Source organism: Biomphalaria glabrata, chromosome 1 (genome assembly GCF_947242115.1).
Source record: "Biomphalaria glabrata chromosome 1, xgBioGlab47.1, whole genome shotgun sequence".
Taxonomy (NCBI): domain Eukaryota; kingdom Metazoa; phylum Mollusca; class Gastropoda; family Planorbidae; genus Biomphalaria; species Biomphalaria glabrata.
In genome coordinates, this window is record NC_074711.1 from 46,571,051 (window position 1) to 46,597,875 (window position 26,825).

At 39.1% G+C, this 26,825-nt stretch overlaps 1 protein-coding gene across 1 annotated transcript in view; it reads right to left on the minus strand.

Moving 5' to 3' along the window:
* Positions 1 to 26,825, minus strand: part of LOC106052011 (uncharacterized) — a 51,921-nt gene that overhangs the window by 13,586 nt on the left and 11,510 nt on the right. Inside the window, exons 5-7 of the mRNA XM_056039943.1 lie at positions 10,000 to 10,427; positions 6,472 to 6,488; positions 3,568 to 3,661 (exon numbers count right to left, since the gene is read on the minus strand). Of these exons, the coding sequence (XP_055895918.1) occupies positions 3,568 to 3,661; positions 6,472 to 6,488; positions 10,000 to 10,427 (539 nt within the window). The remainder of the gene's footprint in view (positions 1 to 3,567; positions 3,662 to 6,471; positions 6,489 to 9,999; positions 10,428 to 26,825) is intronic.

Sequence of the window (26,825 nt, forward strand, 5' to 3'; positions counted from 1 at the left end):
CTAAAGGCACCACGGAAAACCGTCTCCCAGATACCCGGGTCCTCCTCCCACTGGTCCACAACTGAGATTTCACCGTAGAGCCCTGAGCCTGCTATAAGCTTGAAAGTAGCGCTATATAAAAGCTATAATCTATAATCTTTATCTTATTATTAAATACCATTGCTGCAGAAGCTTTTCTAATAATTTTTTTTTGTCACTTTAAAGTCTTTTAGTTGATCCCAGGTAGGTAACTTCCTGCACCCCCATAAATATGTACTTCATTGTCCGGGGATTTAAAGGCGCTGGCAATCACAACCGAAAAGAAAACGCCCTTTAATGGTGGGGCCAAAACTTGTCCTTGTTTCTGCAGGAACTCCACCGGCTGCATTCCAACATGTAAGTTTGTCAATGGCGTTCTAAATTCCTTTACAGAGGGCGTTTCATCTAATTCATCCAAAATTGAGACAAAACGTTTAGAAAGACATCAACTACCATCTGGTCGAGTTTTCGTAATGCTCTACCCAGTGCACGATCACTGATGATCTTTTGATTTGAGTGGTACGCACGCGCTAGTCTCAGGCTTTTTTCATTACACTGATGTTGCTACATCAAAGCCGGCCTTAGGTATAGACAAACTAGGCAGCCGACTTGGGCCTCCGATAGGTGGGGACCTCGCAGAAGACTCACAACAATTTTTTTAGAGAAACAATACGTGGGCCCAACTTTATTGCTGGAGTCACCAGGCTTTAAATAAATTGTGTCTTTTTTTTTTTTTTTTTGCTGTTTATTTTTAGTTTCTATTTCATTTTGGGACCTCTAATTACCCAAGGCTGACCCTGACTACTGTTAGCACAAGATTGAAAAACCAATCTAAGCATGTCTTAGAAAATACTAAACTGACCATGATAAACCAAATGCAAATCTACAAAGCCTGTTTAGTGAACACTCTTATTTAGGACTCACAAACATACAAAATATTTGTATAAAACTTAAATGGCATATTAAATAATTGTAACGTTTTTTTAAAGTAGGAAAATTAGATAAAATTTAAAAGTACTCTATTTTTAGCGGCCCCCGAAAGGGGAGAAGACGCTATTAGTTTTGTGTGGAATGTCTGTCCGTCTGTCCCGTTTAGATCTAGTAAACTAGAAAAGATAGTGAAAATCTTACACCATAATATTTTAGACCATTCAAAGTTCTGATGCAACGGCTACTTTTTTCTTTTCTGAAAGCGAAAAATCTATTTTTTTACATCACTTATGCAAGCAGTTTTTTCATAAAAATAAACCACTTTTACAAATATTTACTATTAATAGTAACAAACACGGGAGGCTCTTTAGAAGGGGAGGATACATCCGGTATATTTGAAACATATTTATGCAAACGGTTTCAGATTTTGTCAAAAAAAAATTGTTTATTCCATTTGTATTGCTAAGTAAAATAAGTTCTGTCCTACTAGACTATGGCTTCCTTCAGTCGCGAAGCGATATGGATCATCTCATGGATGTTATTACAGCGCCTCGAGCCTACATTTTGTTTGTTAACAGCGCTTTATAAATAAATTATTATTATTAAATTACTATAGATGCGTCTGGGCATTAGCTGTGGTCGGAACGATGTCGCCCACACATCAGTTACCCCCTCTCCACGCAGCTGATGTATCCAAAGGAACGGCAGTGCCGATACAGTTTGGGGTCAGCGGCGTCGCAGGTTCTGCCAGAGTGTAGCACTGGGTGCTACAAACTGCCTTAGGGTCGCCAGCTCCTGATTTTTACTCAGGGTTGACTCCCGAAGCCTTTCCCATGATTGGGTATAGCTGCAAGGCAACAGAGGTTTGAATTCAGAGTTTTCCTTCTCCTAGGTGGGTAGCCAGCCATGTCATACTAACTACTACATTAACACACAAAAAGAGTTTTCGTTTTTTTAAAGAGAAAAAAACTTTTTTCGTATGCATATAAGTTAGATATAATTTAGAACAACAATTAATAAGTACTTTCTCACATTATCGAACTGCAATACAATGAAGCATATACACTACACTTAACTTTTTTTTTTTCACGGAAATATGTTTTTCTTGAGGATTTGAACAAGAGATTGACCCTTTACAAAACAAATAGATCAATTAGATATTCATTATAAGACATTAGTTAGGCCAGGTTCACATCTAGCTTCACATGGTCTGCTGGACCGCTGGGGCACCACACAAGATCTGTCAAACTTCTTTCTCCATTCTTCTCTGTCATATGTTTTTGATAGATTTCATCCTGATGTACTTTCTGAAAATATTGAAACCTGCTTTTTTACTTGCCTGGGTGAACCACTTCGGGGGCCGATTTTGAGTTTGTGATACAAAAGGTTCGCCTCTTCACAGTATTTAGTGGTTACTTCCTTTTGCCAGCCAAAGTGTTGACTAACTCATTGGTCTTCTTTTCCTGGTATCAGATACCCAGCATTTATTCTCTTGTATTCTTCTTTCAGTCTCGGTGTGAGAAACCATTAAGGAAGAATACAGCTTTCATTTGACTAGAAAGATGATGTTATTGTTCCAGATTGTCCTCAGCGGATGTCAAGCCTAAACGGGTTTTTATCTTTTATTGATCTTCCATCACTTGTTAGGTCATTTAGGTTCTTTTTATAGAAGGTAAGAGCCAATCACGACGTACTTTGTGTCTTCTTGTAAGAAGAAAACTATGAAATCTTGTACAAGCCTTTCTGCCATCCGAATCAGCCCATTTAGTAGTGGTATCACTGGCCCATTGGGTACCGGCCCAGCAGGAAGTAGCAAGAATGTCCATACAGCTAGTCCGACCCTTACGACAGGTCAGATATAATCGATATATATAATTCTCTTCTTCCCTCAACGATTTAAACGAGTAGTAAGGAGTAAAGGAAAGATCACTCTGCGGATAGTCCACGAGAAAACAAGAGGGGAGAGAACACGTCGTCACAACCTAGCAGGGACCGTTGCAATATCACTCTTTTTGTTTTGTATTTCTACCTCACGTTAAAATAAAAAGGGGCGGGGGGTAATCTACTCTGTAGTAACTATCAAAGCGACAGAGCACCCTCAAGAGTTTGGACACAATGGAAAGATCACTCTTTTATTTTTGCAACTCGGACGGAGGGAGTTATCCTAGGTAATTTAAGAGTGAAAAAAAAAGACAATTTTCGTCTAAATATTTCAGGAGATTGGTATGAGTTTTCAAAAGATTTTAATAATTTCCGGATTTTTCCAGGACTTTTTCGTATATTTTGCAATTTCAGGAGATTTCCAGGACCTCCTGTTAAATCGACAGGAGGCCGCGGGAAATCTGTTATAAGTTATAAAATGTTTTAATTTAATAATTTATGCACCTAAAATTAGCGCGAGTCCTATAAAAGTGCTGGGCCCACTGCGGTCGCATAGGTTGCAGTGGCCTAAGGTTGGCCCTGCAAAATAGCGGCGTATGCTACGCCGCCGGTCGACGTTTATAAAACTAGTATGTTAACTTGATGTCAAACAGATTTAACTAAATTTTTTTAAAATGTTTATTTCCAAACTGGAAACATTTCCCTCTAAAATTTCAAATGACCTCGTGTTGGACCTACCACACCATTCACAAAATCCTGTCGTCTGTCCAATGGGATTGCCCATGTCATCAAGTGGGATGTCCAGCAGGTCAAACACGCCTTCAGTGTAGGGCTACAGGAGGAAATGAAAACATCTGTGACGTTGCTGTAAATTAAGTTCAATTAATTCGTTTGTTTATAGATGGCGCTGTTAGGTCTAGTGGTTCTAACAGCGAATCAGCGCACAATCACACAAACAATAGTTGAAATTGACACAAATATTAAATAAATGAAATTGTAAAAATGGGAGATAGCGATAGTAAGAAGAAATGCTAAATATAATATATATATATATATATTGAGGATGTACCGGATAGTAGCTCTGTTCCGCCGAATATCCGTACATTTTTCACAATCCGGTCACTCCGGCCGAAAAAAAAATTAGAACATGACTATAGGTATGTTATTTAGAATTGTGCCCAATGTCCAGTGACACGAGTTGATAACAAGACATGTAGGTATCCAGCTTCGACCGCATATCATTTTTTACCATCCGGTACAACCCTATCATATGTATATAAGTGTCAATGACATCACGTAACTGCTGATGGTATTATGTGTGTGTGTGTGTGTGCTATTTGACTCTCAGTGTTCAGTTTTTATCATCTCAGAGGTGTCAAGCCTATTAGCGTAAGTTTCAATGGCGTCAGTTCCAACTGAAGATTGCAGTTGAGATGGAGATTAGTCTCGTTAGTAGATGGCCTTCCAGTTCTTACATGCCTTTGTGGTGTAGGGGGGAAACAGCGGTGGCTGGGATAAAATCACCAGAACGATGTGGAGGCAGGAGGAGTTCGATGCTCTTGAGGGAAGAAGTTAGGGTTAGGGAAAGCTGAGAATCAACTCCAGGTGTAAATACAAACTTCATTTCAACAAATAAGGTGTGATCTCATGTCTGGTGCAATCAATCAGAAAGGCACAGAAAATCATATAGGCACAGAGAGTCAGATAGGCACAGAGAGTCAGATAGGCACAGAGAGTCAGATAGGCACAGAGAGTCAGATAGGCACAGAGAGTCAGATAGGCACAGAGAGTCAGATAGGCACAGAGAGTCAGATAGGCACAGAGAGTCAGATAGGCACAGAGAGTCAGATAGGCACAGAGAGTCAGATAGGCACAGAGAGTCAGATAGGCACAAAGAAATATAGACTAAACATACACAATAAGAGTCAATGGGATTCAATAAGTTTAATTAGAAGGTATATTAGTGTGAACAAATGCATACAGCAAGGGCGATAACAGCATGATAAAAGATAGTGCCCGGACCCTACACATGGTATGAAAAGGCAGTGCCGACAAGGGCGATCAGCCGCAATACAGAAATAAAAATGAACAAATATATATGGTTTTACTAGAACATGTCAGAATGACCCATGATGTTAACCTATGGCTGATGTCGTTTCAAGAAATCAGACAGATCTGTACATATGAAACTAACATACACGTGGTATAATAATTCAAGTAAAAAAAAAAGCTTTCTCACGAGAAATTACACATAAACATTAATACTTAATCAAGTCAGTTATAAGGCCTCAATTTGTAAGAATAAAAGTACATAAAACCATATAATATACTTCACTAGTGACATACAGTGACATACTATAAAACTGAACACTATATGTCATATGTCAGATACATTATAACTTTGTAGGATGTTGCAATGAATTGGGAGAAGATGGCGAGATTTGATTGGCATGGGGCTAGAGAACTGACGCCTGAAACATTTGGAACGCGACTCTATTCAGATTTAGGCGGGCAGAAGAACCCTTTCAAATCAAAGGTCAACAATGTTCCCTATGATTGACTAAACTGCTAAGAGATGTGTTTGGTGGATAAAACAGCCAATGTTAGGATAAAAGTTAAGTTTCTGGCTGAAAACAGTGACCTGGGACAAAGGACAAGACGGGGTTATCAAATGGACGGGGTTATCAAATGGACTGGGGTTATCAAATGGACTGGGACAAAAGACAAGACGGGGTTATCAAATGGACTGGGACAAAAGACAAGACGGGGTTATCAAAGGACGGGGTTATCAAATGGACTGGGACGGTCAGATGAATCGATCGTGTCATTGGAAGAGACAGCGACCTGAAGACATCAAAAGCTGAGAATGCGCCCAGGTGGTCAAAGGGGAATTAACCAATAATGTGAATGTATTGATCTTTTAAACTCATTTCCCGGTGCACTATTTGAGATTGAAAGAATTCACTTACTGACTACAGTTTCTTGATGTTTTTAATAGTTATGCTTCATTATCGTGTGTGTACTGAAATCAAGTGTGTAGAAAGTGAGTTTCTTCTGGCAATAACGATAAACGTCGCGTGGAAAAGGTAAAGGAAAGTTGTTTGTTTGTTTTTTGTTAGATATATACTGTTATGACACGATTAGGAATTAGTTATTTGTTTCGGGAATAGGGGGAAAGTTTTTACTTAGTGACGATGACGTGATATAACTTTAAAAAATGGAAACACTTTAGGAGACGCTATAAACAAGACGCTTTTCTTATCACAGTAGGAATAAGAAGCATTCTATAGACAGCTAGAAGTAGATGACATTCGACGGTTCCCTTCTTGAGTATTAAAAGTGTTTGATGTTCAACACTAGCGTCGACTACCTATATTGATTGTTTCGCCCTTTCGCCAGTGTTACTGAATTAGTTTGAAGGTTAACTCCTGTTTATTTCATTGGTTGTATTCGACATCGCGTAAGAGCCTTAACAATACATCAAGTTTTTTAGTTAATTGCATATACTGTAGCTTTGCGGGTTTTTGTAGAACTCTACCTGAAGTTACAGTCACCATGTTCTATGAACGTTCCAAGGGAGCTTGAGGTTATTCCCCAACCGTTGTCCCTAACTAAATATCTGACATGTTTACAATTACTTACAAGTTTCAGTTTAGGTGCTGAGAGAAAGAAAACAATTATGCTCAAATTATTTCATCTATCTATCTATCTATCTATCTATCTATCTATCTATCTATCTATCTATCTATCTATATCTATCTATCTATCTATATCTATCTATCTATCTATCTATCTATCTATCTATCTATCTATCTATCTATCTATCTATCTATCTATTTATCTATCTATCTATCTATCTATCTATCTATCTATTTATCTATCTATCTATATCTATCTATCTATCTATCTATCTATCTATCTATCTATATCTATCTATCTATCTGTCTATCTATCTATCTATCTATTTATCTATCTATCTATCTATCTATCTATCTATCTATCTATCTATCTATCTATCTATCTATTATCTATCTATCTATCTATCTATTTATCTATCTATCTATCTATCTATTTATCTATCTATCTATCTATACTATCTATTATCTATCTATCTATATCTATCTATCTATCTATCTATCTATCTATCTATTTATCTATCTATTTATCTATCTATCTATCTATCTATCTATCTATCTATCTATCTATCTATATCTATCTATCTATCTATCTATCTATCTATTTATCTATCTATCTATCTATCTATTTATCTATATCTATCTATCTATCTATCTATCTATCTATCTATCTATCTATCTATATCTATCTATCTATCTATCTATCTATCTATCTATCTATTATCTATCTATCTATCTATCTATCTATTTATCTATCTAGCTATCTATCTATCTATTTATCTATCTATCTATCTATCTATCTATACTATCTATTATCTATCTATCTATCTATCTATCTATATCTATCTATCTATCTATTTATCTATCTATCTATCTATCTATTTATCTATCTATCTATCTTTTTATCTATCTATCTATCTATCTATTTATCTATCTATATCTATCTATCTATCTATCTATCTATCTATCTATCTATCTATTTATCTATCTATCTATCTATCTATTTATCTATCTATCTATATCTATCTATCTATCTATCTATTTATCTATCTATCTATCTATATCTATCTATCTATCTATCTATCTATTTATCTATCTATCTATCTATCTATATCTATCTATCTATCTATCCATCTATCTATCTATCTATATATATATATATATACTAGACATATGTTACCCGCGACCCGCGGGTCTTTATTTGCGCATTACTGTCGATATAGTCACTGAGAGTGTTTTGTAAACAATTAAACGAAATAATAATGTAATAAGTAAAGCGAATGTGTCAATGTAAAAATAGTGTGAATGAAGCTATCAAATCAAAATAGCTAATAGGCTTAAATCCATTTTTTAAAATTAAAACATTTGCTTTTGAATAATCTAGTGGATTGGATTTAAATGTATGTTAAACGTAGCTAATGATCCTTTCACGTTATTTCTCTTTCGCTACGAAAATAAAATTATTTTTGCGAAAATGGTTTACCCGAAGTCGATACATTCTTATCTATTAAAAACGAAAAGAGCGATAGCTTTGTTAAATAAATGGGATTATAAAGTGAACAATTAAACGAAATAATTTTTAGTACGCGATTCGTGAATGAATATAGATCTAGGCCTATCTCAACTCGGCTTCGCAGCTTTCGTAAGCGAATGTAGCTTTAGAAAACCAAATTTTAATGTTTATTTGATCAAAATATGAAATGAATGGACTTTAATTAATATGTTTATGTGTTAAAGTATAAAACTATCTGTGCGAAGAGAAGTTTTATCATCTTAGAGTTGAATTAGAGTTTTAGATCTAGGGATGGGATTATAAAGTAAACAATTAAACGAATTAATTTTTAGTACGCGATTCATTACGGTATTGTCTAATGAAAGAATGTTCGTCAGGAAATCTGTAGTCACAGATATAAGGAACTAATTAATGTAAAAAATGCTTTTGAAACACAAAATTGAAGGTTAATTTTATTATCTAATGAAATCAATGGATCTTCTTTTGTCTTTTCATGTGTCAAAGTAAAAAACTATCTGCGCAAAGTGTATTTCTTAAAATTAGATCTAGGTCTAAATCCTTTCTATCTTTTCTCATGTCAACATTGTAGACATGGCCTAGATCCATAAAATACTATAGCTTTAATAGAGTCGGACAACTTTATTTTTTTTGAGGGTCTTAAGTTTGTTTTAGGGCTACAATACATACACTACGGTCTAAGTTGATACCCAAGGAACATTCCTGCCTAGTTTTATCAAGATTGGTCAAGCGGTTTTGATGTCTATAAGTAACATACATACATACATACATACCCCTCACAATCTACTTTATAATATAGATATATATATATATATATATATATATATATATATTATCTATCTATCCATCTATCTATCTATCTATCTATTTAACTATCTATCTATCTATCTATCTATCTATTATCCATCTATCTATCTATCTATTTATCTTTCTATCTTTCTATCTATTTATTATCTATCTATGTATCTATGTATCTATTATCTATCTATCTATCTATCTATCTATCTATCTTATCTATCTTATCTATCTATCTATCTATCTATTATCTATCTATCTATCTTTCTATCTATCTATATCTATCTATCTATCTATCTATTTATCTATCTATTTATCTATCTATCTATCTATATATATATATATATATATATATATATATATATATATATATATATATATATATATATATATATATATATATATATATATAATCTATCTATCTATTTATCTATCTATCTATCTATCTATTATCTATCTATCTATCTATCTATCTATCTATTTATCTTTCTATCTTTCTATCTATTTATTATCTATCTATCTATCTATCTATCTATCTCTCTATTATCTATCTATCTATTATCTATCTATCTATCTATTTATTATCTATCTATCTATTTATTATCTATCTATCTATCTATTTATTATCTATCTATCTATCTATCTATCTATTTATTATCTATCTATCTATCTATCTATTTATTATCTATCTATCTATCTATTTATCTATCTATTTATTATCTATCTATCTTCTATCTTTTTATCTATCTATCTATCTATTTATCTATGTATCTATCTATCTATTTATTATCTATCTATTTATTATCTATCTATTTATCTATTTATCTATCTATCTATCTATCTTTGTATCTATTTATTATCTATCTATTTATTTATTATCTATCTATCTACTTTCTGTCTATCTATCTATCTATGTATCTATCTATCTATTTATCTATTTATTATCTCTATCAATCTTTCTATCTATCTATCTATCTATTTATCTATCTATCTATCTATCTATTTATCTATCTATCTATCTATCTATCTATTTATTATCTCTATCTATCTTTCTATCTATCTATCCATCTTTCTATCTTTCTATCTTTCTATCTATTTTTTATCTATCTATCTATCTATCTATCTATCTATTTATCTATCTATCTATTTATCTATCTATCTCAACATTGACAAAAGTAGAAAGTTTCCTTTCATTAAGATATTGCTTGCCTTCCACAGTGTCCGTTAGAAGGTCAAAGGTCATATCGGTTGAAAAAATGCTCCCTCTGGACATAGTGTCAGAAAACTTTCTTTCTTTCGCTTCTAATATTTCCAGATGATCTCGAATGGAAACTTTTTTAATTCCTTGCGACGAACTCATCTCACTGATGAAATCTTTCGTTGTCGAATCCAGCAGCGAATCTTTCTTGACGTCCAAGATTTCCAGCTTGATTGGTATTGAATCTTTCCTGGTGTCAGTGGGCTTGAAAGAATTCCTCTCGCTCACCATACGATTGGTACTTAGTCGGCTCGAAAGTTGTCTGAGCACTTGAGGAAGCCAGGTACACGGAGTCTGTGTCCACTCATCCAAATAGTGCTCTTCATCTTGAAAATTGAGATTGGAAATCTGAGTCCATTTTGTTGTTGCCGCAAATGTCCTGTCAATACAATTTTAGTGTCACGCAAGGGATTAGTAGTCAAAACATCGGAAGAGACCATCAGACTGTTAAGTTATCAGTAGATAATAAAGTGTGTGTGTGTGTGTGTGAAAAGAGAGAGAGAGAGAAAGAGAATGAAAGACCGAGAGAGAGAGAGCTTTCGTTTGGTAAGGTGTCCTTGACTAACTCGTTTATCACCCCCCTCCCTTAAAATTCTGAAGATTAAGAAAATGTTGAAATGAGAGCTACTTTCAACAAAGCGATGTTTTAAGACCAGGTTAGGGTTCAAAAAAGCAATGTTTTAAGACCAGGTTAGGGTGAACAAAGCGATGTTTTAAGGCCAGGTTTAAAAAAAGCGATGTTTTATGGCCAGGCTTCAACAAAGCGATGTTTTATGGCCAGGTTTCAACAAAGCGATGTTTTATGGCCAGGTTTCAAAAAAGCGATGTTTTATGGCCAGGTTTCAACAAAGCGATGTTTTATGGCCAGGTTTCAACAAAGCGATGTTTTATGGCCAGGTTAGGGTACAACAAAGCGATGTTTTATGGCCAGGTTAGGGTTCAACAAAGCGATGTTTTATGGCCAGGTTATGGTTCAACAAAACTATTTTTATGGCCAGGTGTCAACAAAACGATGTTTTATGGCCAGGTTAGGGTTCAACAAAGCTATGTTTTAAGGCCAGGGTTCAACAAAGCGATGTGTTATGGCCAGGTTAGGGTTCCGTAAAACGATGTTTTATGGACAGGTGTCAACAAAACGATGTTTTATGACTAGGTTAGGGTACAACAAAACAATGTTTTATGACCAGGTTAGGGTTCAACAAAATGATGTTTTATGGCCAGGGTTCAACAAAGCGATGTTTTGTGACCAGGTTAGGGTTCCACAAAACGATGTTTTATGGCCAGGTGTCAACAAAACGATGTTTTTTGACCAGGTTAGGGCACAACAAAACGATGTTTTTTGACCAGGTTAGGGCACAACAAAACGATGTTTTATGACCAGGTTAGGGTTCAACAAAACGATGTTTTATGGCCAGGTTAGGGTTCAACAAAACGATGTTTTATGGCCAGGTTAGGGCACAACAAAGCGATGTTTTATGACCAGGTTAGGGTTCAACAAAGCGATGTTTTATGACCAGGTTAGGGTTCAACAAAACGATGTTTTATGGCCAGGGTTCAACAAAGCGATGTTTTATGACCAGGTTAGGGTTCAACAAAACGATGTTTTATGGCCAGGTGTCAACAAAACGATGTTTTATGACCAGGTTAGGGCACAACAAAACGATGTTTTATGGCCAGGTTAGGGTTCAACAAAGCGATGTTTTATAGCCAGGTTGGGGTTCAACAAAACGATGTTTTATGACCAGGTTAGGGTACAACAAAGCAATGTTTTATGGCCAGATTAGGGTTCAACAAAACGATGTTTAATGACCAGGTTTCAACAAAGCGATGTTTTATGACCAGGTGTCAACAAAACGATGTTTTATGGCCAGGTGTCAACAAAACGATGTTTTATGGCCAGGTGTCAACAAAACGATGTTTTATGGCCAGGTGTCAACAAAACGATGTTTTATGGCCAGTTGTCAACAAAACGATGTTTTATGGCCAGGTGTCAACAAAACGATGTTTTATGGCCAGGTGTCAACAAAACGATGTTTTATGACCAGGTTAGGGCACAACAAAACGATGTTTTATGACCAGGTTAGGGCACAACAAAACGATGTTTTATGGCCAGGTGTCAACAAAACGATGTTTTATGACCAGGTTAGGGTTCAACAAAACGATGTTTTATGACCAGGTTAGGGCACAACAAAACGATGTTTTATGGCCAGGTGTCAACAAAACGATGTTTTATGACCAGGTTAGGGCACAACAAAACGATGTTTTATGACCAGGTTAGGGCACAACAAAACGATGTTTTATGGCCAGGTGTCAACAAAACGATGTTTTATGACCAGGTTAGGGTTCAACAAAGCGATGTTTTATGACCAGGTTAGGGTTCAACAAAACGATGTTTTATGACCAGGTTAGGGCACAACAAAACGATGTTTTATGACCAGGTTAGGGCACAACAAAACGATGTTTTATGACCAGGTTAGGGTTCAACAAAGCGATGTTTTATGACCAGGTTAGGGTTCAACAAAACGATGTTTAATGACCAGGTTAGGGCACAACAAAACGATGTTTAATGACCAGGTGTCAACAAAGCGATGTTTTATGACCAGGTTAGGGTTCAACAAAGCGATGTTTTATGACAAGGTGTCAACAAAACGATGTTTTATGACCAGGTTAGGGTTCAACAAAGCGATGTTTTATGACCAGGTTTCAACAAAACGATGTTTTATGACCAGGTTAGGGTTCAACAAAGCAATGTTTTATGACCAGGTGTCAACAAAGCGATGTTTTATGACCAGGTTAGGGTTCAACAAAGCGATGTTTTATGGCCAGGTTAGGGTTCAACAAATCGATGTTTAATTACCAGGTGTCAACAAAGCGAAATTTTTTTTGACCAGGTTAGGGTTCAACAAAGCGATGTTTTATGACCAGGTGTCAACAAAACGATGTTTTATGACCAGGTTAGGGTTCATCAAAGCGATGTTTTATGACCAGGTTTCAACAAAACGATGTTTTATGACCAGGTTAGGGTTCAACAAAGCAATGTTTTATGACCAGGTGTCAACAAAGCGATGTTTTATGACCAGGTTAGGGTTCAACAAAGCAATGTTTTATGACCAGGTGTCAACAAAACGATGTTTTATGGCCAGGTGTCAACAAAACGATGTTTTATGGCCAGATTAGGGTTCAAGAAAACGATGTTTTATGGCAAGGTGTCAACAAAACGATGTTTTATTGCCAAGCTAGGGTTCAACAAAACGATGTTTTATGGCCAGGATAGGGTTCAACAAAGCGATTTTTTATGGCCAGGTTATGGTTCAACAAAACTATTTTTATGGCCACTTGTCAACAAAATGATGTTTTATGGCCAGGTTAGGGTTCAACAAAGCTATGTTTTAAGGCCAGGGTTCAACAAAGCGATGTGTTATGGCCAGGTTAGGGTTCCGTAAAACGATGTTTTATGAACAGGTGTCAACAAATCGATGTTTTATGACTAGGTTAGGGTACAACAAAACAATGTTTTATGACCAGGTTAGGGTTCAACAAAATGATGTTTTATGGCCAGGGTTCAACAAAGCGATGTTTTGTGACCAGGTTAGGGTTTTACAAAACGATGTTTTATGGCCAGGTGTCAACAAAACGATGTTTTATGACTAGGTTAGGGTACAACAAAACAATGTTTTATGACCAGGTTATGGTTCAACAAAATGATGTTTTATGGCCAGGGTTCAACAAAGCGATGTTTTATGACCAGGTTAGGGTTCCACAAAATGATTTTTTATGGCCAGGTGTCAACAAAACGATGTTTTATGGCCAGGTGTCAACAAAACGATGTTTTTTGACCAGGTTAGGGCACAACAAAACGATGTTTTATGGCCAGGTTAGGGTTCAACAAAGCGATGTTTTATGACCAGGTTAGGGTTCAACAAAACGATGTTTTTTGACCAGGTTAGGGCACAACAAAACGATGTTTTATGACCAGGTTAGGGTTCAACAAAACGATGTTTTATGACCAGGTTAGGGTTCAACAAAACGATGTTTTATGGCCAGGTTAGGGTTCAACAAAACGATGTTTTATGGCCAGGTTAGGGCACAACAAAGCGATGTTTTATGACCAGGTTAGGGTTCAACAAAGCGATGTTTTATGACCAGGTTAGGGTTCAACAAAACGATGTTTTATGGCCAGGGTTCAACAAAGCGATGTTTTATGACCAGGTTAGGGTTCAACAAAACGATGTTTTATGGCCAGGTTTCAACAAAGCGATGTTTTATGGCCAGGTTTCAACAAAGCGATGTTTTATGGCCATTTTAGGGTTCAACAAAACGATGTTTTATGGCCAGGTGTCAACAAAGCGATGTTTTATGGCCAGGTTTCAACAAAGCGATGTTTTATGACCAGGTGTCAACAAAGCGATGTTTTATGGCCAGGTGTCAACAAAGCGATGTTTTATGGCCAGGTGTCAACAAAGCGATGTTTTATGGCCAGGTTAGGGTTCAACAAAGCTATGTTTTATGGTCAGGTTTCAACAAAGCGGTGTTTTATGGCCATGTTAGGGTTTGACAAAGCGATGTTTTATGGTCAGGTTAGGGTTCAACAAAGCGATGTTTTATGGCCAGGTTTCAACAAAGCGATGTTTTATGGCCAGGTTTCAACAAAGCGATGTTTTATGGCCAGGTTAGGGTTCAACAAAGCGATGTTTTATGGCCAGGTGTCAACAAAGCGATGTTTTATGGCCAGGTTTCAACAAAGCGATGTTTTATGGCCAGGTTAGGGTTCAACAAAGCGATGTTTTATGGTCAGGTTTCAACAAAGCGATGTTTTACTGCCAGGTTTCAACAAAGCGATATTTTAAGGCCAGGTTAGGGTACAACAAAGCGATGTTTTATGGCCAGGTTTCAACAAAGCGATGTTTTAAGGCCAGGTTAGGGTTCAACAAAGCGATGTTTTATGGTCAGGTTTCAACAAAGCGATGTTTTATGGCCAGGTTTCAACAAAGCGATGTTTTATGGCCAGGTTTCAACAAAGCGATGTTTTATGGCCAGGGTTCAACAAAGCGATGTTTTATGACCAGGTTAGGGTTCCACAAAATGATTTTTTATGGCCAGGTGTCAACAAAACGATGTTTTATGGCCAGGTGTCAACAAAACGATGTTTTTTGACCAGGTTAGGGCACAACAAAACGATGTTTTATGGCCAGGTTAGGGTTCAACAAAGCGATGTTTTATGACCAGGTTAGGGTTCAACAAAACGATGTTTTTTGACCAGGTTAGGGCACAACAAAACGATGTTTTATGACCAGGTTAGGGTTCAACAAAACGATGTTTTATGACCAGGTTAGGGTTCAACAAAACGATGTTTTATGGCCAGGTTAGGGTTCAACAAAACGATGTTTTATGGCCAGGTTAGGGCACAACAAAGCGATGTTTTATGACCAGGTTAGGGTTCAACAAAGCGATGTTTTATGACCAGGTTAGGGTTCAACAAAACGATGTTTTATGGCCAGGGTTCAACAAAGCGATGTTTTATGACCAGGTTAGGGTTCAACAAAACGATGTTTTATGGCCAGGTTTCAACAAAGCGATGTTTTATGGCCAGGTTTCAACAAAGCGATGTTTTATGGCCATTTTAGGGTTCAACAAAACGATGTTTTATGGCCAGGTGTCAACAAAGCGATGTTTTATGGCCATTTTAGGGTTCAACAAAGCGATGTTTTATGACCAGGTTAGGGTACAACAAAGCGATGTTTTATGACCAGGTTAGGGTTCAACAAAACGATGTTTTATGGCCAGGTGTCAACAAAGCGATGTTTTATGGCCATTTTAGGGTTCAACAAAACGATGTTTTATGGCCAGGTGTCAACAAAGCGATGTTTTATGGCCATTTTAGGGTTCAACAAAGCGATGTTTTATGACCAGGTTAGGGTACAACAAAGCGATGTTTTATGACCAGGTTAGGGTTCAACAAAACGATGCTTTATGGCCAGATGTCAACAAAGCGATGTTTTATGACCAGGTTAGGGTTCAACAAAACGATGTTTCATGGCCAGGTGTCAACAAAGCGATGTTTTGTGGCCAGGTGTCAACAAAGCGATGTTTTATTGCCAGGTTTCAACAAAGCGATGTTTTATGGCCAGGTTTCAACAAAGCGATGTTTTATGACCAGGTGTCAACAAAGCGATGTTTTATGGCCAGGTGTCAACAAAGCGATGTTTTATGGCCAGGTGTCAACAAAGCGATGTTTTATGGCCAGGTTAGGGTTCAACAAAGCTATGTTTTATGGTCAGGTTTCAACAAAGCGGTGTTTTATGGCCATGTTAGGGTTTGACAAAGCGATGTTTTATGGTCAGGTTAGGGTTCAACAAAGCGATGTTTTATGGCCAGGTTTCAACAAAGCGATGTTTTATGGCCAGGTTTCAACAAAGCGATGTTTTATGGCCAGGTTAGGGTTCAACAAAGCGATGTTTTATGGCCAGGTGTCAACAAAGCGATGTTTTATGGCCAGGTTTCAACAAAGCGATGTTTTATGGCCAGGTTAGGGTTCAACAAAGCGATGTTTTATGGTCAGGTTTCAACAAAGCGATGTTTTACTGCCAGGTTTCAACAAAGCGATATTTTAAGGCCAGGTTAGGGTACAACAAAGCGATGTTTTATGGCCAGGTTTCAACAAAGCGATGTTTTAAGGCCAGGTTAGGGTTCAACAAAGCGATGTTTTATGGTCAGGTTTCAACAAAGCGATGTTTTATGGCCAGGTTTCGACAAAGCGATGTTTTATGGCCAGGTTTCAACAAAGCGATGTTTTATGGCCAGGTTTCAACAAAACGATGATTTAAGGCTGTTACAGCCCTCTACTATATCTATACTTTTGGCTCACTTACGTCAAGGTGTCTCTGGGTTCAGCTGTAGTTACGAATACAAACAATTAACAACTCGACAAAAACACAGAAACTTTAATAAACTTCCCGGCACATATCACACGCTGGTCCCTCTCCTTTCTCACAATTAACACAATTCCGATCAGTCGCGCCTTTGTTAAAATAGATTATACATACCTACGGACATTCATCCGTGACATCTCCCCCTCCTAAAATTATAATCAATTTTTTACAAAAATCGCGAAATAACATGATTATAAAACAATTATAAAACATTCAAACACAATACAACAAAAATGTTCATTCGATAGGCCACAAAGGCTCTGGATATGCCACACAGGCGTGTATGAAGTCACACCTCGTCCCGAGACATGACGTTAAACTGCGCTCCTCTTTCCTTAGCACTTTTGGAGCTCAAAAGTGCCCTACTTCTTTTCTATCATTGTGTCTGCCTCCTCTTTTCCTAAGTCTGCCTTCATTGATCATCACACTGTCTCCTTAACTTTAAATTCTCACTACGTCCTAGACCAGTCCGTTTGCCGTGGACTGCGACGGGTAAGGGGGGATAAAGAGATCCTGGTGTTTGAGTGGTGGCTATCTGAGGATAAACCACAACAACACAATACTTTGGCTCCAAGTTCCCCTAGACCTGAGACCCAGATGGCCCGCTCTGGGTCAACCGGCTGGTCATGCCGAGCTACCAGCATAGGTCGTCGACCTATGCTGGAGGGCGGTGGCTGAAGGGTCAATCAGGGAGCTGCTGTATCGGACACATGTCCGATGTAGCAGCTGACTGAGTATAGCACCTGTGTAGCCCTGGCGGGCTCATTCTGGACATCCGAATGGCCCGTCCCCTTGTTGGACTCGATGGCGGGTGGGGAGCACAGGTGCCGAATTAACCAAAATATATATGGACAAAAAAACACACACAAAACTACTTGCCCCAGACCTATGTCTGGGCAAGAAACGACGAATTGACGATAAAAAAGAGGAGGTCCCAAAAAGCTGTGCCACCTGGCCATCATTTCTGGTGGTTAGATGCACAGAGGAGGGAAAAAGCCTGACCAAGTTGAGCCCTTTTATTATCTATAAGGGACTCAAGTCAGTAGTGGGAGAGCCCAAGAGTGTGTCTAAGCTACACAAAACAATGGAACTCCTTGTAGAAGTAGACAGCAAGACACACTCTGATGGGCCTTTAAGATGCAGAAGACTCTGTGAACTCCAAGTGGAAGTCATGCCACACAAGAGTCTGAACACCAGCAGAGGTGTAATCAGCTCTAGGGACCTACTGAAATGTTCCGAGAAGGAAATAGTGGAGGGCATTGAAGGAGTCACCCATGCCCGGCGCATTACCAGGCGCAGGGAGGGTGAGGAGGTCAAAACCGCCACTATTATCCTCACATTCGGAACTAGGACACCGCCAGAGTATGTGAAGGCAGGATACCTACGAGTTCCAGTGAGGCCCTACATACCTAACCCCATGAGGTGCTTTAAGTGCCAGGGTTATGGACACGGCGCGGCAGTCTGTAAGAGGAACACTGTGTGTGCCAGATGTGCTGGAGAGGGTCATGAGGACAAGGGCTGCACAGCCCAGTTCAAATGCCCAAACTGTCAAGCTGGCCACTCAGCCTACTCCAAGGACTGCCCTGTGTGGAAACAGGAGGTTGCCGTGCAGGAGTACAAGGCAAGAAACGGATGTACCTTTAGCCAGGCGAAATCGGCTGTACTGGCCCTACCCAAGGGCCAATTCGGCTTGACAAAGACCTACGCCCAGGCTGTTGCTAAGAAAGGAAGATCCATAGCCACACAGACGGACACATTGACCCCACCACCCCCTCCTCCTCCCCCAACTCAGAAGAAAACACCGCCAAAGAACACACCTCTGAAGAAACAAGAAAGCCCTGTTGTCATGCTAAAGAACAGGTTCTCTGTGCTCGCTGATGAGAGCATGGAGACTGAGCAGCATGTCAAAACCAATACTCCGGGAGAACCCGGAGACATCATGTCTGACACAGGTTCTCCTCAGAGAACCCAGCCAGACACCCCAACCTCTACTGAGTTAGAGGTTGACCAACTCCCTAAGGGGAGAAATCAAAGCGGAGAGGATGCCCGAGGTGAGAGAGGAGGAAATAACCTCCGCTCTAACCAGAGGGATCTCCCCTCTCCAGAGAGAAAGACTTCCCCCAAAAGGGGGTTGTCCTCCTCTCCATCCAAACCCAAGAATAAAAATACCAAGGTCACTGGAATAAAGGGAAACCCCTCCGGGGGCCTCCCAAGGCCAAATAGCTCCAAGTAGGTCATCTAGAATAAGCCATGGATTCCAGAATTGTACAGTGGAATTGTAGAGGCCTCAAGGCCAATTACGAGGAAATGCAGCTACTGATGGACTCTGAGACTCCTGTAGCTGTCTGCTTACAGGAAACATTTCTAAAAGATTGCATCAGCTTCCGAAGCTACCGTGCTTACACCAAGAATGTTGAGGATGCAGAGAGAGCATCAGGTGGAGTCTGTATCCTTGTGAAGGATAGCATCCCCCATGAGAGGGTAGAACTACAGACCACACTACAGGCCGTAGCAGCTAGGATAACCCTTCACAAGGTTATCACTTGCTGCAGCCTGTATCTACCACCAGGCGCTCCATTAAACCGAACAGACATGGAGGACCTATTGAAACAACTCCCCCGGCCTTATTTAATCCTTGGGGATTTCAATGCCCATAACACCATGTGGGGATCCAACAATACCGACACAAGAGGTCGTATGCTGGAGGATATCTTCCTCCAACATGATTTATGCATACTTAATGATGCATCACCGACCTACTTGCACCCAGGAACTGGATCACTCACATGCATTGACCTCACCGTATGCGTCCCCGGACTTCTGGACGATTTTAAATGGTCAGTTAGCAATGATCTACGGGGAAGTGATCACTTCCCAATCATCATTACTAACAATCTCCCTTCATTGGGACGACCTCAGCGGTGGAAACTGAATAAGGCCGATTGGGAACAATTCCAAAAAAGATGCTCTGAGGATATCACAGAAAATATCCTCCATGAACAGAACCCAGCTGATACCTTTGCTAGCAAGTTACTAAGTATAGCCAGGAAAGTTGTACCCCTAACCTCTGCAAATCCAAAACGGCCTAGCAAACCATGGTTTGATACAGCTTGCAAAAGTGCTATTGGTGATAGGAAAAAACGACTGGCTGCATTTATAAAGAATCCTTCCCAGGAAAACCTAAAGCTATTCAGGATAGCTAGAGCAAAGGCTAGACAAACCATACGGTCAGCCAAAAGGAATTCCTGGAGAAGTTTTGTCGGCAGTCTGGATGCCAAAACTTCTGCTAGAGCGGTTTGGAAGGCAGTAAGGCGAATCAAAGGGAAAGAATCAAATGCAATAGGGCATTTGAAAAACCAAGGACGAACTGTCACGTCCCCCAGAGAAATAGCTGACTGCCTTGCATCCTCAATAGCAGAAAAATCATCCACTGCACACTACACGCCAGAGTTCCAAAAAGTCAAAACCAGGGAGGAAAGACACCCCATTGATTTCAGGTCAGAGAACAATGAAGACTACAACAAACCGTTCTCGCTTGAGGAACTGAGGGAATCGCTGGACAAGTCACATGACACAGCGCCTGGAGAAGACGAAATCCATTACCAGTTCCTCAAGCACCTTCCCGAACCCTCATTGGCAGTCCTACTAGGGGTCTATAACTGTGTGTGGCAAACAGGCGCTTTCCCAAACAGCTGGAGGAAAGCCACAGTTATACCGATACCTAAACCGGGAAGAGACGGCTCTGACCCAGCTAACTATCGACCAATAGCACTAACAAGCTGCATCTGCAAAACCATGGAAAGAATGATTAACAGTAGGCTGGTCTGGTACCTGGAAAGGAATAAAGTGATCTCAAACTACCAGTGCGGATTCCGGCAGGGGCGGACAACAACTGACCACCTGGTAAGGCTGGAAGCTTATATTAGAAATGCATTACTCAGAAGAGAACATCTAGTAGCTGTATTCTTCGATATAGAAAAGGCCTATGACACAACCTGGAAACATGGCATTCTACGTGACCTGGCGCTTATGGGGCTTAAGGGACACCTCCCCCGTTTTGTGGAGGAATTCCTGAAAGATCGAAAATTTCAGGTCCGAGTGGGCAACTCCGCTTCTGACACTCATGACCAGGAAATGGGTGTACCCCAGGGCAGCATTCTGTCAGTCACCCTGTTCAACATTAAAATAAATAGCATCATAAATGCGCTGTCCCCTGGCATAGAGTGCTCTTTGTATGTTGATGACTTTGTCATTCTTACTTATGGGAAAAACATGAACACCTTAGAAAGGAAATTACAGTTATGTTTAAACAAAATTCAGGGTTGGGCAAACTATAATGGTTTCAAATTCTCTGACTCCAAAACAGTTAGTATGCATTTTTGTAATCTAAGGGGGCTCCACCCAGACCCTGAACTATTTATACTCAAAAAGAAGATCCCTGTCGTGAAAACTACAAAATTTTTAGGCCTCACCTTAGATTCCAAATTTAATTTTCTCCCCCACATTAAGGAACTTAAGAAGAAATGCCAAAAGTCATTAAACATACTAAGAGTACTCAGCCATACGGACTGGGGAGCTGACAGAGATACCTTGCTGCTGCTCTATCGGAGTCTAATTCGATCCAAGCTAGACTACGGATCCATAATATATGGAGCAGCAAGGAAGTCGTACCTAAAAATACTGGAACCAATACAAAATGCTGCCCTGCGTCTCTGTCTCGGCGCGTTTCGTACATCACCTATCCCAAGTCTCCATGTGGAGGCTGGAGAACTCCCCATGGATATAAGAATGAAAAAGCTTGCAATGCAGTATATAGTCAAGCTAAAATCCAACCCCACAAACCCTGCTTTTGACTCCATATTTAACCCCACAGAGGTAGAATTATACAATCGAAGGCCTAACGTCATACAGCCGTTGGGCCTTCGAATGAGAGAACCCATCCAAAATTTAACCCCACCCATTGACCAAATCTCTAAAATAGAAACCCCTCAGAATCCTCCTTGGCTAATGAATAAACCTAAATTAAATTTATCCCTCCTTAATTTCAAAAAAGAAAATACAGACCCAAGCATACTACAAGTCCACTTTAGGGAACTGCAGGAGAGCTACGGAGATTGTGGCACCATCTACACAGACGGATCCAAAATGGAGGGAAAGGTCGCGTGTGCCTGCTCCTTTCGGAACAAAACAATCTCCCGTAGACTCCCCGATGGCTGCTCCATCTTTACGGCCGAATTGCACGCAATATTTCTTGCACTTATGGCCGTAAAAGCATCAGAAAGGAGTAAATTTATAATCTGCTCCGACTCCAAATCTGCATTGCAAGCTTTGGGGCGGATGAAGACTGACATCCCATTGGTACATAAGAGCCTGAAGCTGTTGGACCTAATAACAGCCGACCGTAGGGATGTCACCTTCATCTGGGTCCCCTCCCATGTTGGCATTGAGGGAAACGAAGCCGCAGACAGAGAAGCAAAGAGAGCCCTAAATCATGCGGTGTCAGGAACCCAAATTCCCTACTCGGACCTGAGACAAAGTATTGCCTCTGCCACCTATCGAGAGTGGCAGAACCGATGGGAGGCTGAGACTCACAGTAAACTCAGGCAGATTGTGGCGGATGTCAGGTGGCGGCCCACATCTAAGGGTCTGACAAGGCGTGGTAGCACAACCATGTCCAGACTTAGGATTGGCCACACCTACATCACGCACTCTTTTATACTGAAGAGAGAGGAGCCCCCACTTTGCGAGTACTGTGACTCTCGCCTCACCGTGGAACATATCCTCGTTGATTGCCCCAGATACCAGGATGTCAGGGCGAAACATTTTAGAGCCACTAATCTAAAAACACTATTTAATAATGTCGACCCTGGGAAGGTACTGGGCTTTATTCGGGAAGTGGGGCTATCTACGAAGATCTGATTTCTGAATTTGTGAACATGCACTATTTACATTAGATTTTTACCAAATATTTAAATTTTTACTACCTTTACTATTTTAACTGTGAATAGACCTTAATTTTAATTATATGACTGTATAGAATCTGGCCATTGTTGTTTAGAGAGAGAGTAGTCCTTAAGGGACTGCAGGCACGACATGGCCTAAATTGTGCCGATGTGCCTCAAATCAACAAATCACAAATCACAATGAAGTCACACAGACTTAAACATAGTCACAAAGATTTTGACGTAGTCACACAGACTTCGATGTAGTCACACATACTTCAATGTACTAGCCACACAGTCTATGTTTAAGACACATAGTCTTAGTAGAAGACAGACAGGGGTTAGTTGTAGACAAACAGTCTACCATCATAAAACAAAGTCTAAGCTGTTGAAGACACAAAGTCTTTGATCAAGCAACACATGCTCGTACGGAGGCACGTAGGCCTTGTATCTATGATAAGCGTGACAGAATGTCCGCTACGGCGTTTCCTTTACCTGGAATATGCTGCACTTCGAACTGAAAGTCCTGAAGCATCAGGGCCCAGCGAGTTACCCTGGAATTCACCGACTTACGTGTGTTTAAACAGCTTAAGGGTGCGTGATCTGTGCGGAGTACGAATGTTCTACCAAACAGGTATCTGGCCAACTTGGATACTGCCCAAACAACTGCCAAGCACTCTCTTTCTACGGGGCTGTATGTTGTTCTGCTGAAGACAACTTTCTACTGACGAGCATCACTGGATGTAGAATGCCCTGTGATTCCTGTGCTAAGCATCCCAGATAGCAACAGCTATCAACAAAGCGATGTTTTAAGGCCAGGTTTCAACAAAGCGATGTTTTAAGGCTAGGTTTCAACACAGAAATGTTTTAAGGCTAGGTTTCAACACAGATATGTTTTAGGCCAAGTTTCAACAATGCGATGTTTTAAGGCTAGGTTTCAACACAGAAATATTTTAAGGCTAGGTTTCAACAATGCGATGTTTTAAGGCCAGGTTTCAACAATGCGATGTTTTAAGGTTAGGTTTCAACACAGAAATGTTTTAAGGCTAGGTTTCAACACAGATATGTTTTAGGCCAAGTTTCAACAAAGCGATGTTTTAAGGCTAGGTTTCAACACAGAAATGTTTTAAGGCTAGGTTTCAACAATGCGATGTTTTAAGGCTAGGTTTCAACACAGATATGTTTTAAGGCCAAGTTTCAACAATGCGATGTTTTAAGGCCAGGTTTCAACACAGATATGTTTTAAGGCCAAGTTTCAACAATGCGATGTTTTAAGGCCAGGTTTCAACACAGATATGTTTTAAGGCCAAGTTTCAACAATGCGATGTTTTAAGGCCAGGTTTCAACACAGATATGTTTTAAGGCTAGGTTTCAACAATGCGATGTTTTAAGGCCAGGTTTCAACAATGCGATGTTTTAAGGCTAGGTTTCAACACAGAAATGTTTTAAGGCTAGGTTTCAACAATGCGATGTTTTAAGGCTAGGTTTCAACAATGCGATGTTTTAAGGCTAGGTTTCAACAATGCGATGTTTTAAGGCCAGGTTTCAACAATGCGATGTTTTAAGGCTAGGTTTCAACAATGCGATGTTTATGGCCAAGTTTCAACAATGCGATGTTTTAAGGCTAGGTTTCAACACAGATATGTTTTAAGGCCAAGTTTCAACAATGCGATGTTTTAAGGCCAGGTTTCAACACAGATATGTTTTAAGGCCAAGTTTCAACAATGCGATGTTTTAAGGCCAGGTTTCAACACAGATATGTTTTAAGGCTAGGTTTCAACAATGCGATGTTTTAAGGCCAGGTTTCAACAATGCGATGTTTTAAGGCTAGGTTTCAACACAGATATATTTTAAGGCCAGGTTTCAACAATGCGATGTTTTAAGGCTAGGTTTCAACAATGCGATGTTTTAAGGCTAGGTTTCAACACAGATATGTTTTAAGGCCAGGTTTCAACAATGCGATGTTTTAAGGCCAGGTTTCAACAATGCGATGTTTTAAGGCTAGGTTTCAACACAGATATGTTTTAAGGCTAGGTTTCAACAATGCGATGTTTTAAGGCCAGGTTTCAACAATGCGATGTTTTAAGGCCAGGTTTCAACAATGCGATGTTTTAAGGCTAGGTTTCAACACAGATATGTTTTAAGGCCAAGTTTCAACAATGCGATGTTTTAAGGCTAGGTTTCAACACAGAAATGTTTTAAGGCTAGGTTTCAACAATGCGATGTTTTAAGGCCAGGTTTCAACAATGCGATGTTTTAAGGTTAGGTTTCAACACATAAATGTTTTAAGGCTAGGTTTCAACACAGATATGTTTTAGGCCAAGTTTCAACAAAGCGATGTTTTAAGGCTAGGTTTCAACACAGAAATGTTTTAAGGCTAGGTTTCAACAATGCGATGTTTTAAGGCTAGGTTTCAACACAGATATGTTTTAAGGCCAAGTTTCAACAATGCGATGTTTTAAGGCCAGGTTTCAACACAGATATGTTTTAAGGCTAGGTTTCAACAATGCGATGTTTTAAGGCCAGGTTTCAACAATGCGATGTTTTAAGGCTAGGTTTCAGCACAGAAATGTTTTAAGGCTAGGTTTCAACAAAGCGATGTTTTAAGGCTAGGTTTCAACAATGCGATGTTTTAAGGCCAGGTTTCAACAATGCGATGTTTTAAGGCTAGGTTTCAACAAAGCGATGTTTATGGCCAAGTTTCAACAATGCGATGTTTTAAGGCTAGGTTTCAACAATGCGATGTTTTAAGGCTAGGTTTCAACAATGCGATGTTTTAAGGCCAGGTTTCAACAATGCGATGTTTTAAGGCTAGGTTTCAACAAAGCGATGTTTATGGCCAAGTTTCAACAATGCGATGTTTTAAGGCTAGGTTTCAATTAGATATGTTTTAAGGCCAAGTTTCAACAATGCGATTTTTTAAGGCTAGGTTTCAACACAGATATGTTTTAAGGCCAAGTTTCAACAATGCGATGTTTTAAGGCCAGGTTTCAACACAGATATGTTTTAAGGCTAGGTTTCAACAATGCGATGTTTTAAGGCCAGGTTTCAACAATGCGATGTTTTAAGGCTAGGTTTCAACACAGATATATTTTAAGGCCAGGTTTCAACAATGCGATGTTTTAAGGCTAGGTTTCAACACAGATATGTTTTAAGGCTAGGTTTCAACAATGCGATGTTTTAAGGCTAGGTTTCAACACAGATATGTTTTAAGGCCAGGTTTCAACAATGCGATGTTTTAAGGCCAGGTTTCAACAATGCGATGTTTTAAGGCTAGGTTTCAACACAGATATGTTTTAAGGCTAGGTTTCAACAATGCGATGTTTTAAGGCCAGGTTTCAACAATGCGATGTTTTAAGGCCAGGTTTCAACAATGCGATGTTTTAAGGCTAGGTTTCAACACAGATATGTTTTAAGGCCAAGTTTCAACAATGCGATGTTTTAAGGCTAGGTTTCAACACAGATATGTTTTAAGGCCAGGTTTCAACAATGCGATGTTTTAAGGCCAGGTTTCAACAATGCGATGTTTTAAGGCTAGATTTCAACACAGATATGTTTTAAGGCTAGGTTTCAACACAGATATGTTTTAAGGCCAGGTTAACAATGTTTGTTTCTTAGTGCAATGCAATGTTTGTTTTGTGTTGAAGAAAATGAAAACCAAAGTGAGTATTGCTCTATAAACGACTGACTAACTAGAAGATTCAAATCTGTGGATCACGTCATTGGCACGAGACTTCTTGGAGCAGTATGCTGAAGTCAGAGTGTTTCCATAGAATAAAGAAAAGAGGTTCACTCAGAGAGTCATATGAACAAGAAAACCAAACAAATATTTTCTTTTCAACAAAGCTTATACGAATTGTAAATGTATCAATTAGTTTGGATCAGTCATGTAATTAACTGTACAGT